The sequence below is a fragment of the Lepidothrix coronata genome, unplaced genomic scaffold (genome assembly GCF_001604755.1).
Source record: "Lepidothrix coronata isolate B3197 unplaced genomic scaffold, Lepidothrix_coronata-1.0 Scaffold2, whole genome shotgun sequence".
Lineage (NCBI taxonomy): Eukaryota > Metazoa > Chordata > Aves > Passeriformes > Pipridae > Lepidothrix > Lepidothrix coronata.
In genome coordinates this window covers 2,943,908-2,961,723 of record NW_016690182.1, presented here as the reverse complement: position 1 = coordinate 2,961,723, position 17,816 = coordinate 2,943,908, and the positions used below count along the sequence as shown (strand labels likewise).

The 17,816-nt window shown below is 37.5% G+C and overlaps 1 protein-coding gene across 4 annotated transcripts in view; it reads right to left on the bottom strand.

The window, feature by feature from the left end:
* Positions 1-17,816, bottom strand: part of TENM1 (teneurin transmembrane protein 1) — a 319,629-nt gene that overhangs the window by 151,126 nt on the left and 150,687 nt on the right. For all 4 annotated transcript variants that reach the window (XM_017818756.1, XM_017818745.1, XM_017818772.1 and 1 more), the window contains exon 4: positions 2,962-3,202. In XM_017818756.1, coding sequence (XP_017674245.1) covers positions 2,962-3,202 — 241 coding nt within the window. The remainder of the gene's footprint in view (positions 1-2,961; positions 3,203-17,816) is intronic.

Genomic DNA, 17,816 nt, shown 5'->3' with positions numbered 1-17,816 from the left:
TTGAACAAGTCATTTCATCTTTCCCACTCAGTCTTGTTATTAAACAGTTGGGTTAATAAACTAAGTTCTGACAAAACTGTTTTGCAGATTAGTGTATATAACACCTCTAGACAAAGCACAAAACAGAATTTCTGTTTTGCCCTTTTCTGTAAAAATATAACCAAGTTTTACCCTCCAAAAAAACTTTCAGAACACATACCTCAGCATACATCTTTACTACAGCCTTTTGTGGTCTAATCTAGGGTTTCAAATTCTGATTAGGTAAGAATACATGTTTAATCAGAAAACTGCAAACTTTTTCTGAACTATAGAATTTTCTTTGACATAAATATGAGACATTACCATTATGAGCAGACTCATAAACTTGCTTAATTTCTGACTGTCCAGAGTGAACAGGTTTTACAGTCACATGATTAGTTCTAGGAAATATTCTCCTGTCTGAAAATTCTGTAATATTCCACAGCAGTACAGAAAACATCAAGCACATGTGCTGATTATGGATTAACAGGAGATACAGCTGGAAAAAAAGCTGAACATGTGCATTCTGATTTTTGCCTAGTTGTTACAGTAGGGAATACATTACTGTCTAAGTCTTCTTTTTGATGCAAATGTTCCAAACTGAAAAAAAAAATAATCTGCTTAGACACATTAGGTATGTAGATATTAGGTAGATTTGGTACTATTAAAGATTTAGCACAGAAACATGGCTGCCATTAACATGTTTCCCCTTATTTTGTAGGATTATTTTTAATGGGCAGCTAAATATTAACAAAGAAGGAAACCAAGAGAATCCAGATATTAGGCCAAAGTATCTGTTCAATTCTAGCTGAATCATTCACTGTAAAAGGAAGGAAAAACAAGCTGCAAGCCCTTCTTTTCTCTAAGGCTGTGTGTGTACTATAGACTTCTGGGAAGTGGTGATCACAAATGTTTTTTATTACAACATTCCCCTGCTGTAGCACTTGTCTGCACATAAACTGCAGATACATTTTGGCAAACAGACTCACAGATTCTCCTTTTAGATTAAATAGCCTTTCAGCCAGCTTCTTAGGAGGCTGCAGGGAGCAACCAGAGGGGGCATGAAATCAGCTGAAACAACCACTGAAGGGCCGGAAAGCGGAAAATTCCCAGACTTAGTGAATGAATAATGTGCATCCCAAAGGATGTTTTCCATTCTGAATTCCTAACCCAATGCACAGCCCTTTATATAATTATAGATCTACCTATATATCTCCGTATTTGTGTTTGAGAAGCTTTGAATTTGCAAAAAAATAATAAGAAACCAGAATAATTAAACTGAACTCAAAAGAGAAATGTATTGCGAAATATTTTCCCCCAGTGAGGTCTGATGAGAATCCAGTGAACAGGGATGCAGGGAGGCTGAACAAGATCTACCTGGTTGTTAATTGAAGAGAACCAAAAGGTACTTCAAGGGTACAGAACACTGAGGGATCAGCCTTCTTGCAGCAGAAGGTATAGATAGATATATGAGATTGTTACATGAGAAACGACAGAGATTCATCTTTATAAAGACTGTGTAAGCAGACTCTTTTAGCTCTAGAAGGAATAGCTGAACTAAAATTTTGTTTATGTCCCCTTTTGGAGAAAAGTTTCCATCTTCCTTGATTCTTTTTGAGATTTGTCCTTAAGATGAATAAGGAAAGTTTTATTTCAGAATGAATTGACGTATTCTTCAATCCCAATTTAATAGCAGAACTAAAACTTAACACTTCTGATGAGGAGCAGTTAAGTGTTTAAAGATGGATATTAAAATTAAGTTTTGTAATAAAATAAAAACAACCATTTTATAAGAGAACCAAATTCATGTTTCAGTGATTAATTCTGATAACTGGACCTTGGACATATGTGTTTAAAAAGAAAACATTTCCATGCATAATACCTTTTATTTTCTTGATCAAATCAGGTGGATGTTAGACATTCTCCTGCTTCAGCAAACGAAACTTTCACAGAGAGTCATGCACTTTACATGCCAAAATCTAAAGGAAATCCTAGTTAAAACCTCCTGGTGTTTTGCTCACAATGAAGAGGACTGAAGAAAATCAAGGTCTTGTTTTAAAAATCAAGTCAGCAAGCACACTATAGTTGAAGGCCATCAATTTAGCTAATACTTATCAGGAAGAAACAAACAAAAAAGCTTATAGCAAAAAAGTCAGAGGAGACTGTGCAGAACTTTGAGTACTGAAATACAAGTTGTCTGAATACAGAATATGTTTGTGATCAATTATATTTCAGAGTAGATTATTCATGTAAATTGTGAATGATCCTGAAGTTAAACCTCCCTTTCCCAGCTCCCAAGGGTAAGGCTTGCCATGCTCAGTACCTGCCTTGGGCCTGTATCATTTCTCCATTACCAAATTATTATCAAATTACATTCTTTGTGTATAGATGCAATAAAGTATTTAAATACACATTGAGGAAAATATTATTTTAGTATTATTTCCTATCTAATCCACGGGAAACCTACAGCCTGACTAAATGAACTCCAGAGGTCAGTTCCCACCCCAACCCCAATCCTAACCATTGTGTGACTCTGTGCGACTCCAGAAGTGCCAGAGTGCACTGATTAAACCAAACCTCTATTTGCTGATTACAAAATGGTCCTGGGAGAATGTGGGAGAGCAAGACAAATGCACAAGCACAAATCCTGACCGCAAACAACCACAAAATACTCATGTAACCCACACACCTTAAAGAAATCAACATCTCCCAAAACTTTGCAAAACATGCATTTATGAGTATTAACGATCTATATGAACCAAGCAAATAAGGCCTCACATGGCTGCTCAAATCAGAACACACCAGCATGTCCTGAATGACAAACTTGTAATTGCCCATCACCATCTCATGGCACTGCCAGGCCACCTTCCCATTTTTTTTTTTTTTTCCTTTTTTCCCTCCCCAGCGCTTGAGATATTTTGTGCACCAAAGGTTGGTCTGTACCTGGTTTCCAGCGGGATGTTGCTGTTCAGGACCCAGCTGTTATGGAGATGCACTGAGTCCTGGGTACTGGTGGGGGGAGTTGGGGCAGCAGGACTGGGCTGGCTGCGGGTGGTCATGGATCTTCTCTGGAGAGAGTCGGCCGTGGGAGGCGGTTTCCTGGCGCAGGTGCAGGCGTGAGGTGGTGGAGGCGGTGGTGGGAGGGGTCTGAAGGTAAACTGGTTATGTGGGCTACCTGGCATATCTGAAACAACATGGGAAAAGCACAGAAACCCCACAGAGGGTTATTATTTAAGAAGAAAGATGAAGACAGTGTTTGAATGTCATTTTTGCAGTTAGTGGCTCATTTATGTTCATCTTAATTACCAAAAAAAAATAAAATAAAAGGAGACTAAAGTCTTAAAGTGAAGGAGGACAGATTTAGATGAGATATTAGGAAGAAATTCTTTATGGTGAGGATGCTAACGCACTGGCATGGGTTGCCCAGGGAAGCTGTGGATTCTCCATTTATGGAAGTGTTCAAGGCCAGGTTGGATCGGATCTGAGCAACCTGCTCTAGTGGAAGGTGTCCCTGCCCATGCCAGAGGGGTTCGATCCAGATGATCTTGAAGATACTTTCCAACCCAAACCATTCCATGATACCATGATATAATAATTATTGGAAATAAAGCATTGTGCTTTATCATGTTGTTAACCCTATTTCCTCTAAAATAAGTTGCAATATGTGAAATAATTTAAATATAACAATCTACTGAAACAGAGACTACCAGATACAGACACACATCCTACAGTACTGTAGTTCAACAACAACAAACAACCCAAAAGAAACCAAAAAATAAAAAGAAAAGAAAAAGAAGAAGGTATAACATTCACTTAATTTGTCATAGGATTTTGGGGGGAGTAAGGTGAAGAACAAATAAATCAAGCTGACATTGAATTGCAGCACACATACAAGCTGATTTCATGAGGTATAGTTCTCATTTAAGAACATCTGTGAAAGAAACAGACACAGTATAAAAATTAGTTTTGCACCCTAACAAACATCTTTCATAAAACAAGGTTAACACATTTCTGTGAGTCTGTTATTACATTTCTTAAATGGGAGCTGAGAAAAGGTCTCTGAAGCACTGATGATCCAGACAGTCAGAAAAAAGGTTCTAAGGCAGATGAGCTGGCAAGGAGCTCACAGCCACTGGGCCAGACTGAGGAGACAAAGACAAATGTGGCAGGTACCCAAGGCCCTGTTACCTGTGCTGTCCTCGTCCTTCAGGACCCCAGAGGGAGGTTGTAGCTGCACTGTCCTGCCCTGTGCTAATGCTGCCACTCAGCTGTAAGGTGTCTTGAATCCTCATGCAAAGGACAATGTAGACACAAAGACAGCATAATTGTATGTTGAAGGGACAATAAAAGTTTGTTTTCTCTACTTCCCACAAGAGCCTCCAAAGCCTCTCATTACAGCAAGATACACAGCTATGGAGAATTGAGGCAAGAAATTCCCTTGTAAAGGAACAATAAGAAATACTTTGCAAAGAAGATGCTTATAAAAATTGCTGCTAGATTGAGTGAACTGTGAAGTTATTAACCTGAAACTTCTCCAGCTACTTCACCTCAGTGTCTAAGGCAGCTTTATCCCATTTCTGTACTCACCCTCACTCTCCCTTTTACCTCAGCAGATGTCCAGTTACATTTGCACAAATCCAGCTGGAGTGAAGCTCTGATGAACCTGCAAAAATTCCCTGCAAGGAACTGTTGTTGCCATCCATTTACAACACATGCTTTCTTTAAATCATGACATGATGTGTCTTCAAGGTGAAAGATGAAAGTGTGTTCCCTCCTCTCTTGGAACGGCTTGCAGAGAAAAAGCACTTTTTTCTCTGTGACAGTCACAATTTACCCCAACTGGAGAAACAAGGTTGTTCAGTGTTCCACATAAGCTTTCCTATGCTGTGGTAAGCAAAGCTGTCACGGATTTGGCCCGGGCTTAATCCTTTTAATTTCATTGATCTTTTATCAAGGCAGCATTCTTACAGTTGCACTAAGGTTTATGCTGTAATATTAGTTTGCATACACCAGAAAAGCATTTCTAAGCATATTAGAAAATTAGAGACCTCAGTAAATTAAATCACTGGAGTCAACAGTCCAGGGCTCCAAAATAATCTGCGAAGGCACTTTCATATAATAATTAATCTCAGTAAATCCTGTATCCTGCTATTTTAGAACTGAAAGCTCCCCAAATCTTGGACATAATATTTGATGTCCAGCATCCTCACGTATTTGATCAATGGCATTCCCTTACTTAAAGTATCAATCTTAAATCCACTCTACAGAAAATATGCAGGTTTATTATACAACCTATAATTTGCATGACAAGACATTTTAATGGCTGAGCCACTGTCCTGCTAGAAAAATGCTGATCTTTGCCAGGACACACAGTTGGACTCTACAAGGTACATCAAAAGCTGTGCAGCAAATGCTGAACAGCAAGGTAACTGCTTCTCCAGGTAAATGGGAAGAAAACCTGTATAATTCATATGGCAACACATCTTTTAGTTCCTTTCTTCCTCCTTTATGTGTCCTGTCCCTATCCTGCCAATAGCACACAATTATCTGACAAAGAGTTTAGTTTTTTCCATGCAATAGACTGGTTCTGCTTTGTGAACCATAAAGTCTTTCTGGTTGGTAGGGTACCTTATACCTCCCAGTGTAATTTATCACAATACATCAACACATCAGATTTCCTGGGGGATTCCTTTTTAATTATCACACTTGTCACCCTTTTGTCCAGCTACTGGCATCACAAAAAACCTCACATCGGATCCTGAGTATTTTGGTGATTTAAAAAGTCTTCTGCATCAGACCCTCATTTCAGTGAAGCACTGCAAACTCATTATGCTGAGAGTCAGCCTGAGTTTCCAATTAGTTTTTACAGACTTTCTACTTTGGCAAAGTTGTTTTTATTTTGTTTGAAACTAAGTCTATATCTCATTAACTTTATATCACAAAAAATGTTGCTTGGGAGATAAAGCAGCATTAAATCTAAATATTCACACACTTCTTCAGGACTCTAAATAAACAGCAGAGTCTGTAAAATAACTTACTGCAAAATCATTTAAACTCCTAAAAAGGGATATTATGCCAAATAATTTGTATATAGCCAACAAGCTTCCAAAATGTACAAGATTGATATAGGAATTGGTTTAGCTCCTGTTTTTATTTTTAATGGTTGTTAATAATGCTCAGATTTTATAATTATTTTATATCAAAAAGTTTATGTATGATATGCAAATACAGCATTGTTTTCAATGTGTTCATTGACATGACAGAAATTTCCATTCATCTAAAAACATAGGTATAAAACATGACTTCAGCTCAAACTTCACATTTACAATAATTTGCTTCAAATCAGATTTCCACCTGAGGAGCAACCAAGCCAGAAGTGATGCTCTTGGCCCTCATCATTGGCCTTCTCACCTGCACTTGCACTAAGGCCATTTTTTGAGAGACAAAAGAGGCTGTTTAAAAAATTTCTAAATTCTTTCCCCTAAGAATTCATTATTTTTAAATAGTTCTCTCTTTTCAGAAGAGCACATCTAGAACTGTGATGTTTCCTTATCAGATACGTGCAACATTCTGCTGATCTGTTGGATGTTTGGTTTTAATCTAACTTGCACAATCCCCTTCCACTCCACAAACTCCATTCAAACTTCTTTCCACCTCTTTTTTTATTTGTAGGGCTTTTGCTTCCATTCCTCAATAACAATGTTAATTTGTTAAGCTCTTCACTTTTGAGGCACTTCCCAATTTCCACACACTCACACCAAAAGAGAAACAGTATTGATGCCAACAGTAAACAAGAAAATCTTTCCTTGTAATTCTGCTAGCTTGAAGGATTTCTACTTGCTCTCTTTCCTTTGAAGTTTGAAGGAAGGAGTCCTACTTCTCTCTCCTGAATGTCTCTTCTTCTTTGGTTCTGGCTTGTTCCCTTGGATGGCCCATGATCAACATTGAACACATGCTGCTCCATGGCAGAGCTTGGTATTCCACAGTTATGGAGCACAGACCTCAACAGCTCCTCTTCAGCTGCTTTTTGTTTCAGGAGATGCAGTAATTCAGATCCTGCTTTTTTAGTAGGCCTCTGTTTTTCAGAAAGTGGGAAGTCAACTCAGACAATCCCCTGACACTGCCACACTGGTTGAGCTCTGCCATTCTGTTCAAAAGGTATCGGATGCACACACTGATGGATAAGAGCAGCATTAACATAAACTCATCTTCCTTAAGAGTCAGGCTAAAATGCTATTGCAATCATAAACATGTAGCCAAATTGCTTTACAGACTGACAAAAATAAAATAAACAGCTTAATCAACTAGTTAGCACATGATTAAAAATTAGTTTTGAAAATTAGCCAAGCCTTGGCAGAACTACTTTCCTAACAGTTTTGAAATATACTTTACTATAGTTTTTGGATCCATATAAAGGAAGGGGTAATTGAACTGTTTTATCATTTACTGACAAGACTACAATAGCCTGTATTGTTATTAAGCGAAGTATATCAGAGAGAATATACTAAAACTCAATGAACCATAAAAGGTTTGCATCCAACCTGTAGTGCTTTTGAGATATTTTAACTTTTTCAGTTCCTGAATTCATTATTTCCTGGTATGTTTGGATTTTTAATTTTTTTTTTTTTTTACTGGATGTGTCTCAGTTGAGTATAAATTAGCTGGCAATCCATTATTTAATGAATGAAATTGCAACATATGTTCAGAGAGTTTATTTAAAGGTTCTATGGGGATACTACTGCTCAGTTAAAAATCAGTCTGTGATTGTTTTTCAAGCAGTCTTTGAATTACAGAATGGTTTGGGTTGGAAGGGACCTTGAAGATCATCTTGTTTCAAACCTCCTACAGTGGGCAGGAACACCTTCCACTACACCAGGTTGCTCCAAGCCCCATCCAAACTGGCCTTGGACACTTCCAGGGGTGAGGCAACCACAGCTTCTCTGGGCAACCTGTGCCAGGGCCTCACCACCCTCACAGGGAAGAATTTCTTCCTAATATCTAATCTGTCAGTTTAAATCTGTACCCCCTTGACTTATCACTCCATGCCCTTGTCAAAAGTCCCTCTTGAGCTCTCTTATAACCCCTTTAGATAGCAGAAGGTGCTCTAAGGCCTCGCTGGAGCCTTCTCTTCTCCAGGCTCAACAACCACAACTCTCAGCTTGTATTCACAGGACAGATGAAGGAGCATCATCGGCACGTGGAAAAGAAGTGGAAAAGATTCAGTGCAGGGAAGACAGAGAATCTGAATGCTTAAGACTAGAGCTAATTAGCACAGAATAAACAAACAGAATTACAGCATCAATTAGGTTGGAAAAGACCTCTGAGATCACTGAGTCCAACCAATGATCAAACACCACCAATGTCAACCAAATCACAGCACCAAGTGCCACGTCCAGTCTTTTCTTAAGCACCTCCAGGGGTGGTGGCTCCACTACCTCCTTTTGAAACAGCTCAACATTTAGTAGGCCCAGCTTTGAGAACTTTGTCATATCTACAGGATATGAAAGTATCTTACCAGTACCTTTAATAGCAATTTATCTTTAGATTATTGCTCTGCTGTACATGACTTCTTTTCTCATCCTTACTTCACAAAAAATCTCCCAGAATATGAAATACCAAACATCTGTAAAAAATTCTACAGATCTCATGGTTTTATGCAAAATAAAGTTTGTATTGTAATGAAAACTTACAAACTAAATGAACTCAAAGTTTACACATGAGATAAAAGAGGTAGAGATTTCCAGAGACCAGTACTACTTCCCACCACAGTGTACTGACTCGTGCCCACAGTGCTTTGAGCTTTCCCCTGCAGCAGATTTTCCTTGCTGAGTAGGTTGGGATGGTCCAGAACAGACTGAGGAAGGGAGGGACACCCAGGAATCATCAGGGTCTGAGGCTTCACAAGTGTGCCCTCAAAAAGCCATGTATAGAATTTCATACCACACTGCCACTCTAAGAGCAGAATGAATCCTGTCTATCATTTTTAGGCTGTGCTGGAGACACAGCACTTCATTTCCAGAGAAAGATTAACAGAGGTCTTATGCCATGTACTTTGAATGGTGTCAACAAGCATAAAATACAGCTGGATTTACATTATAATAATGTAATGATGTCAAAGAAATGATGTATAATACTTAACCACGCAGTCCAATGTGTTCATACGGATTCCATTAAATGTTTCCTTTGTGTTCTCAGTATCACATATGTTCAATTCCCTTGAATCTCTTACAATTACGCACATACACGATAACAGCTTCTAACTCATAATCTGTGGATCATTTCAACAAAAAGAGATTTGGTAAAATAAGAATTCTAACAATTTCCTACTGCTTACAGGAACTTATTTCTCCTTCAGCATTTCCAAGCTTAGTCATATTTAAAAATGAAATATGATGCAATTCAACTCTTTAAAACACATTCACATTGAATGTGGTATGGTCTTACTGTGTAAGGAAAAAAAATCTATTCTGCATAGAAGCTACATGGACAGTAATGACTGCTTATGATGGCAACACTTCCTTTTCTGTTTTTACATTAAAAGTCAAAACTTGTCCTGTAAGACCCAAGTAACTATATTTTGTAAACACTCATATTGGACCTTACTCTAGGAAACTTTATAAAAACATAATTACCCAGTTTTGAACATCAGAGTAAAAAGGAATGATGGGAGCATCACCAACAGGTCTCTCTTTAAAACACTGTTGCTTTTATGGAAGTGAAAGTTTTGCTTCTTTAATTTTGCTTAATACAATCTCTTGTCATGGTAAACTCAGCTAAAATTCCCTCTGGAGTCCATATTTATTTAGGTAGACTTAGATGAGTCTGGGATTTTCCCATTATTTTAATTTATGTTTTTGGTCCATTCTTAACACCAAATGCTGTATTACTTATCTACTAGAAAATCTTCACAAATCAAATAGTATAAGTGGACATTATTACTTACATATGATGTCAATTTTAAGTATTAATCTCTTAAAACCCTTAGCAACAGTGAGCAAAAGGAATTTGCATTATCAGGACTCCTGTATTTGCCAGTAATTTGCCATTCTTGCTGCATATCAGGATGGTAACACTACTGGGCTCCATTTCTGGTAAAACTTCAATTAGTGGCATGATAAAAGTGAAAAAAATATTAGAGATCTCAGTGTTTCGGAAAATAAATTTGAAGTGTCTCAAAAGGGTCTCTGTAAACAACTATTTCTGGACTCAGCTGTAGAAAGATGAGAATCTTTCAGGCAAAAGAATGGAGGTTAGAACTAATCAGAGGAGGAAAGGCAGATCCCTAGGGAACTGTCACCTTTTCCAACTTTGTGGGTAGGATGCATTTAATAATATTCTAAAAAATTCTGGCATAATAATATTTCAAAAAATTCTGGCATCTGTCGTCTTTCTACTGTATGCTTAACTTGTCAGTTTTACTTTGTACAATTCTTGAACTAAGACTGATATACTCTTTTTTTAAAGTATATGTGGGGGAGTGTTTTTGCTTTTTATGATGATAGAAATGTTAATATACCCAAACCCAAAGAAGGGTTTGTGGGCCCAAAGCTAACTCTTTTTTTCTGCAGCTGTACTGGCTGGTGCAATGAAAGACATTACCTTTCCTGACAAACTTTGCCTCACTTTAGAGGCACTTATATCTGTAGAACATTGCAGCTAAAACAGCACCACTCCTCCTTAATTAACTCCATCACTCAGCGTTTTAACTTGGGAGCCTGATTGCTGAAGTAGAATAATTTTGGTCATAAACACTGCACTGTCTCTCTCTGTGCTGTAGTTTGTAACCAGAAACGAGTTTCAGGTTATAACGCTGTGTACTGAGGATGAGATGCAAGCTTTAAATGTTATCATGCAGAAGCACCTGACAATATAAACACGCTGATGTGTGTTCACATAAAATAAACATTGCCAGAGGGGAGTGAAGAGCAAGAGCTCCTGAGGTGCTCTTATTCTACTGAGCTGCCTGAATTATACCTTTGTTTTGTGGTACTTCTTCATATAGCTGTTAAATACTAATGCACTCTATGCGTAATATTTATGTGAAAAACATTCCATTTATGTGAAATGCTCACATTTATGCCAATTAATATGAAAAATTTGCAATGAAACTACCCTACTCAGTCCCTTCCCTCTCCTTTGCTGTCAGATTCTCTCTAATACCCACCCAGTTGAGACAGGACCCTCTGAAATCACTACAGTGCCAACACAAGACAGGCTTCTTGGTGGCTGAATCACACAGGTCAAGGATAAAACGTGAACGCAGAAGAAAAGCAGCTCCACTTCTGATGGAGTCTGAGGGAACAGCCTAAACAACCAGCTGAGGCTTCCAGTGGTTTGTTTAGCAGATCAAGCAGCTGCTGGTACAATTAACATCACACAGCATTCAGAGGACAGAGTGAAGATTGACAGCTCCCACAGCCAGCTTAGAGGTGATATTTTCAGGAGAATGTGTAATTTCTGCCATTACTTAAAAGTGGTGGGTTCAGTCAATATCATGAGTTGTAACTTCTATCAGTGGGAACTCACAGGGGACGGTACAATCACTATTCTAAAACTCTGAACAAAGCGGGAGAGATTACAGCTTACAGAGTAAGCCTATCATCTAGGTTTGCAAAAGCCAGGCACTTACAAGTAGCCTGGCAGCAAATTTTGATGACCTTAGAGGTGAACAGATTTTGATTAAAGAGCAGTTTATGATTGGTAAAATAGGTTGCAAGCAGTCATGGCTGTAAAAATTAATGTTTCCGCAGTTATTGATGGTTTTCGGCGGTGATAAATATTCAAGTTTTGGCCCTTGTGTTATTAAATTCATTAGCTGTGAGGGCTTTCTGAAAGGGATCTATGGGTAATGGAATTAGCAACTATAAATCATACTGAAATACACTGTGTATTTAGCCCAGTAGCTCAGTGGAAATATCATGAATATGGACATATTAAACCACTTTGTCACCACCCTGTCTGCCCCTTACCTGCTTCATCTGTGTTTCTGTTATTTTGCAACATTTTCAGGAAAAAAAGACTGCTTGAGGCCATGCCCTGTTACAGACCCAAAAAACATAAAGCCCTGCACTTGAGATCACTGCACTGCGAGGGTTGAGGTGAAAACTCTTCCCTTTTAGTACTTGTCTTCTCTAGGATGGGGACAGTGACATGAGTCCCACCAGTTGCCTGAAGTACAGAATCCTGTTCAACTTAAAGCTCAGCCACGAGAGAGACCAGTTTGCCTATTCATATTTTTTATAAATATAACTATTCTGTGATTCTACAGAAATATATGATAAGCCCTAAATCACGGTTAAACCTGCCAGTTACATCAGGACCCAAACTCAAGCCCTGATGAGCCCTGAAATTACTGGGGGCAAGATCCCAAGCATATCTTCTATCTATTTTAACTCAGACAAAGCTAGTGCTTTGTTGGCAGCACTGCAAACTTAGAATAAGTTTACTTCATGCTGGAAGTACCTGAACTTTCTCAGTTCAAGGATGAATCATACTCCAGTTTCTCCCACCTGGATATATAAAAGCTTTGCTCAGGACACCTAACTCTCTGCACTCTGGATTATCCTGTCAAAACCAGACATCCAGAATGTCTCCTGACATTATTTTGCAGAGCATAATTGAAAAGATCCATTTTTATGATCAATACCATTCTACAGATGTAGAAGCTTGAAGCTCTTCTGGATCATTCGGGAATTGTCTCTACTCCCATCTACTTACTTCATTTTTAAGAGAAGCCTTTTAGAAAGATACTAATGAGGGAAGCAATATAGACTATTTTCTATGCTCATAGTATTCTGAAGAACATGTTTTTAGTTTACAGAGAAAAATTAAGATCTCTTTCATTCAATAAAACTGCATTCTATGTGTTTTTATTATGGATTTCCCCTTGACATTAAATTGCTTGATACAAACATATTTACATATATTTCCAGTGACTGTTATATAATTATAGGGAGTATTAAAAAATTCATTTACCTAGGGTTATATAATAACCTGTGGAGGGGAAGAAAAAGCTGTCAAATGTATCCATAATATGTAAACATTTTAACTGTCCCTCTGTATGCATATCTACCTCAAATTTGTCAAAATAATGCTAATGTAGTAGTGTTTTCTAAATAAATACCAAGATGTATTTTTCTTGACAGAAGACTGTGCAACTAAACTTTGTTTAGCACTGTAGCCAGTTAAACAGACTGTGATGCCTGTAAGGGTGAGGCATTAAAGCCTCAGGCAGAGCTCAACCTCAGCTGGAGGATACAGAGGAGCACCACATGTGGCCACTATTGAAATAAGCTAAAAAAATATCTTAAGCCATATCATGGCATTGAGGATTTTAAAGTAGGTTTGGGCATTCTACAGAATTGTTTACTTCTAGGCTATTTCCCTGCCTTCCTGGGGAAGAGGGGTAGTGGTGCAGTGATGGACCAGAGCAGTGCTGGGGCTGTCTGGGTGGCTTTGCTCTACAGGAGTAGAAAAGTAGGAGACAGCTCGCTCAAAGTCAGCTGTTCAGGACAAACATCTCCTGACCTACAAAGTTCAACCAGAATTCACTGGGCTGCATCTGATTATAAATCTGTATCCCCTGTGCCAGCTCTGTAGAAATGATTTCTGCTGTATTCTCTGAGATTTAATTTTAAAGCAATTCTTCTTTCTCTGTAGACTGAATGGGGTAGCAGAGTTGTTTGTTGCTACAATTTCCTGCTAGTCATTTTGGATAATGAATGAGCAAAATCCTTACACAGAACCTTGCTACCAACAAATAAAATGAATGGCTTTTGGTGAAACCTCTAATGCTTTTATCTGGCTCTTTCTGAATGACTACGTATACATTCAAACTTGTTATGTGAATTAGGAATATGATCACTAAGTCTTCCTCAGTCAAGAAGAAACTTCCACTTCATTTTAGTGGAGGTTGGTTTTAACCACAGTTGATGAATTGACAAGCAGCAAGCAGGTGTGCTTAGTACTGGTCAAGAAATATCACTGACAACATTTAAAAAAAATAAAATAAATCAAGGTACATGTGTCCCATGCTATCCTCTCCTCAGAGCAGTCTGACCTATAAAGCAATTTGCAATTAAAACATAAATTACTGTAGGACAGATTTTTCTCAGTAACCTTACTAGTTCCCTGTTGGTCAGGGTAGTGAGCTCACAGGAAACCAAACTGTTTCCTTCAGCTTCACTTACATTCTCCTTCACAAACTTCAGTTGACAAATTTCTTAAAAATAAAAAACTTTCTTAAGACAAATTACAGTTTCAAAACACATATTGTCCTTTTGAACATTTGCTTTAGAAACAAATTTGAAATTAAAGAATAATTTCAAATTATCAAACAGAGAATTACTGTTTTAAAAAGGGAAACAGTTTTTTATAAAAACCAAAAAGAACGGTAACCTTAGCTGTAGAATAGTTAGCATCAATTTTGTCTTGGTAACCTTTAAAATTACATGGTACTACTTAAGGAGGCTGCATGTAATTGTCAGGTAGCATAAGAGATTGTTGCTCACCAAATGATTTTACATGGTATCTAAATGACACTATATTAGTTAAAGGATATACCTCAGTGTAGAATTAGCTGAACAACTACTCTTGCCCTTTATCCCTAGAGGTGGTTAACAAGTTCCTGTCCCTCGCAACTTAATGCACAAATAAAACAAATACTTCTACAAAAAGATCTATTCCTGCATTGATGTTTGCTAACATTTTGTTTCGGAATGTTGACACTTCTCCTATATTCCTGAGCTGGCTGGGAGGAAAGACAATGGTACGTGTGTAACTGATGGTAAACAGCAAATCGATTATTTTTCAAAGAAAAGCCAAACTCCTGTAGGGAAAGACAAAATAACAACACAGAAACAGGTAATGTAATGCCTGAAAACGAACATAACACAAGGCACAAACCCACAGCTTCCAATTCAGTCTCTCTAATGCGTATTTAGGCATTTAGAGACAAACCTGTAGACTTTCTGAAATACTAATATGCTTCTACTTCTCCACTAAACTGTGGCTATGGTTTGGTTCCACAGAACTATTTAGCACTTTTAACTCCCCTCTGGAGTCTGTTTGTAGGAGCCCTGCACTCTTAACCACCTCTGCAGTTCTGAGCAGAGCATCTATCAAGTGCCAACAGGGCCACTGCTGCAGACACAGATTCAGATGGTTAAGCCATGCTGGAAAGTTCAACAAGCTTCTCCTGCTAGTCTTGCTCAACTTGGAAGAGGAATCCAGAGCAATTCAAAATTAACAAAGATTACAATACTTTACAGCAATAACAAGCTATAAAAGTTCTTTGTGGCTGTATCCTCAGTTCACCTCACAACACATTTTTTTGTGTTTCACTCAAAGCTTATCTATACACAGTTATTTAAACTCATTGTAAATAAGACACACATTTTTGAATACTACTAGAAATTACGTCTATAAAATATCGAATAAAACCTTCAAAACAAATGCATAAAGAAGTATCAAGGGAAACATACTTTTTCATATGAATCTAACCAACAAAGTATTTTAATGAGTGCACATCTATTAAGAGAATTCTCAGGATACTGTAATTATTATTCATTTTCTAGAATTGTTTCACCATGAAGCTTTATGCTACTATGGGGACTTTAATGTTTATGTTTTGTGACGGCTGCGTTGACTATTAAAAAGCAATTTGGCTGACATTTTAAGTCTTTTGTTGCCAGTTTTAATTGGATTGTTCACCAAGCATCAACTCCCCCGTTAACTGCAAAAATTACAGGCCGATGTCAGTTTATAGTAATGACTGTTTAATGATTTTATCCTGTCAGTATGCCAGCTTCATACGGATGCATGCATGATTAGTTTCATATCAAGACCTGTAATTAAATAATTGAAACCTCAACAAAAGACAACATCAAACAGGAAGACATCCTTAATAAAGACTCAATGATTTATCAAGACGCTCATTTAAAAAAAACAAAAAACAACAAAACAAAAACCCAAACCCAATTATGTTTTGAGGTCAATCAGTGCAAGAGTTGGTGTTAAGGAAAAAAGTTCTCTCACTTTTTGCTACAGAAGAAATTCCCTTCTAAATGATGCAAAGTTTGAGAGACTGCTGCAGTACTTTCTTACCATTCTGAAAACTGACTCCAAATTATTCAGAACTCATTATTAGCTATTTTTGTTTGCTTTCCAGACTAGGTGCAGCTGCTTTTATAATAGTAATTATAAGATATAAAAATAATTATATCTCAACTGAAACTTACAGTACTTACAATCAAAGAAAAACAAGCCCACTAACTTCTCGGGAATTCAGGTTCTTGAAAGAAAACAGATTATTAGTCTTTATTCAGCTCTGAATCCTATGCCAAACTCCTACATAGTTCAGAATTTCAAATAGAGAAAAAATGACTTTTAGAAGATAACTCTTTGAAAGTGTGAAATATCCATGAAAATAAAGCCAGAACAAAGACTCACAAAGCAGGGCCAGCACTACAAAGGCAGTGAATGCCTCCTCATGCTGCTCAAACAGAGTCCAAGAAGCTCGGGGCTCCTTGGAGAATTTCACACCTCATGGTTTGACCATCCGACATGGGTGGAAACTTTCTGTAGGCAGTTTAACATTTGAATTTTGAAAAGAACTTGGTATTTCACACATTTTTTGATATTTAGGAAGTCCAGGGGAAAAATTACTGACCCAGGGCTTTTACTGTCTTAATAACAGCAGTGCACATCTGAATTGTAAAATTTGGGGTAGGGTGTGTCTGTAAATCAGGCTGGTATATTTATAGATTCCCATTAAACTTAGACCTCAAAGGTCAAATATGAGACTTTATTGTGTTACACACTCAGTAAGTATCCAGGCAAATTTCAGCAATTTACAGCAGCTTTGAAGAACTTATGCTCATCTGTTTTCAGGCTTGACTTTTATAGACTATAGTCACCTACTAGAAAATATTAACCTACTGGAAAGTCAATAGATTTTTAAGGTTGCTTCATTTTTATGTACAAAAAGCTGTATTCCTCGCAGAATCATTCATTTTCCTTTTATTGCCAGGATGATGGCTTAAAACCTGTTCTGATCAAACTTCTGAGCAGATGGCTTTATTTGAAAGATTTAGGGGTAAATTTAGGGCCCATCTATTTTCCCAGTTACAACAGCATGATATAGGATTAACGCCATTGATTTCAATTATGTTATTCTGTCTTGGTTTGCTAGATGTAACCACAGAAGCAAACAGTCCAACTTTGATAGGGCACATCTATTTTTAATATATTTAGAAACAGAAAATTTGTCACTTCAAAGTAGCAGCTGTGGAACATCGTATGATTTTGTTCCAGGAACAGGGTTATTGTATTTGTGATTTAGAAAGGAATGAAGTACAGACCCTGTAAAATACAAGTTAGCACAAACTTACTTCGATTCGTAAAATAAGAGGTCCAGCAGAGGTATGTGAATGGACCATACATCAGCAGATGAAAATTCAGATCAGCAAATGCAAGGTACCTCAGATTGATTGCTAAGATCTAAATTAACTCCAAGTCCTCAGAAAATGGCCCTGGGTATGTCTGTAAACAGCTCAATAAAAACTTCTTTTCTTGGTACAGCTTTAGTAACAGCATGGAAAACAAAGCAAACTGGACAGAAAGTAAAGAGGCAAATAGTGTTAAATCATCCCATACACATCTTGTGGAATACTGTGTTCCATTCTTGACACTTCTTGTCCAGAACAATTTGGTAAAAATAGAAGGTATTTTACAAACAGATGACTAGATTAGTGATGTGGAAAAAACAGTGTGAGGAGACACTAAACAGATTATGTAGT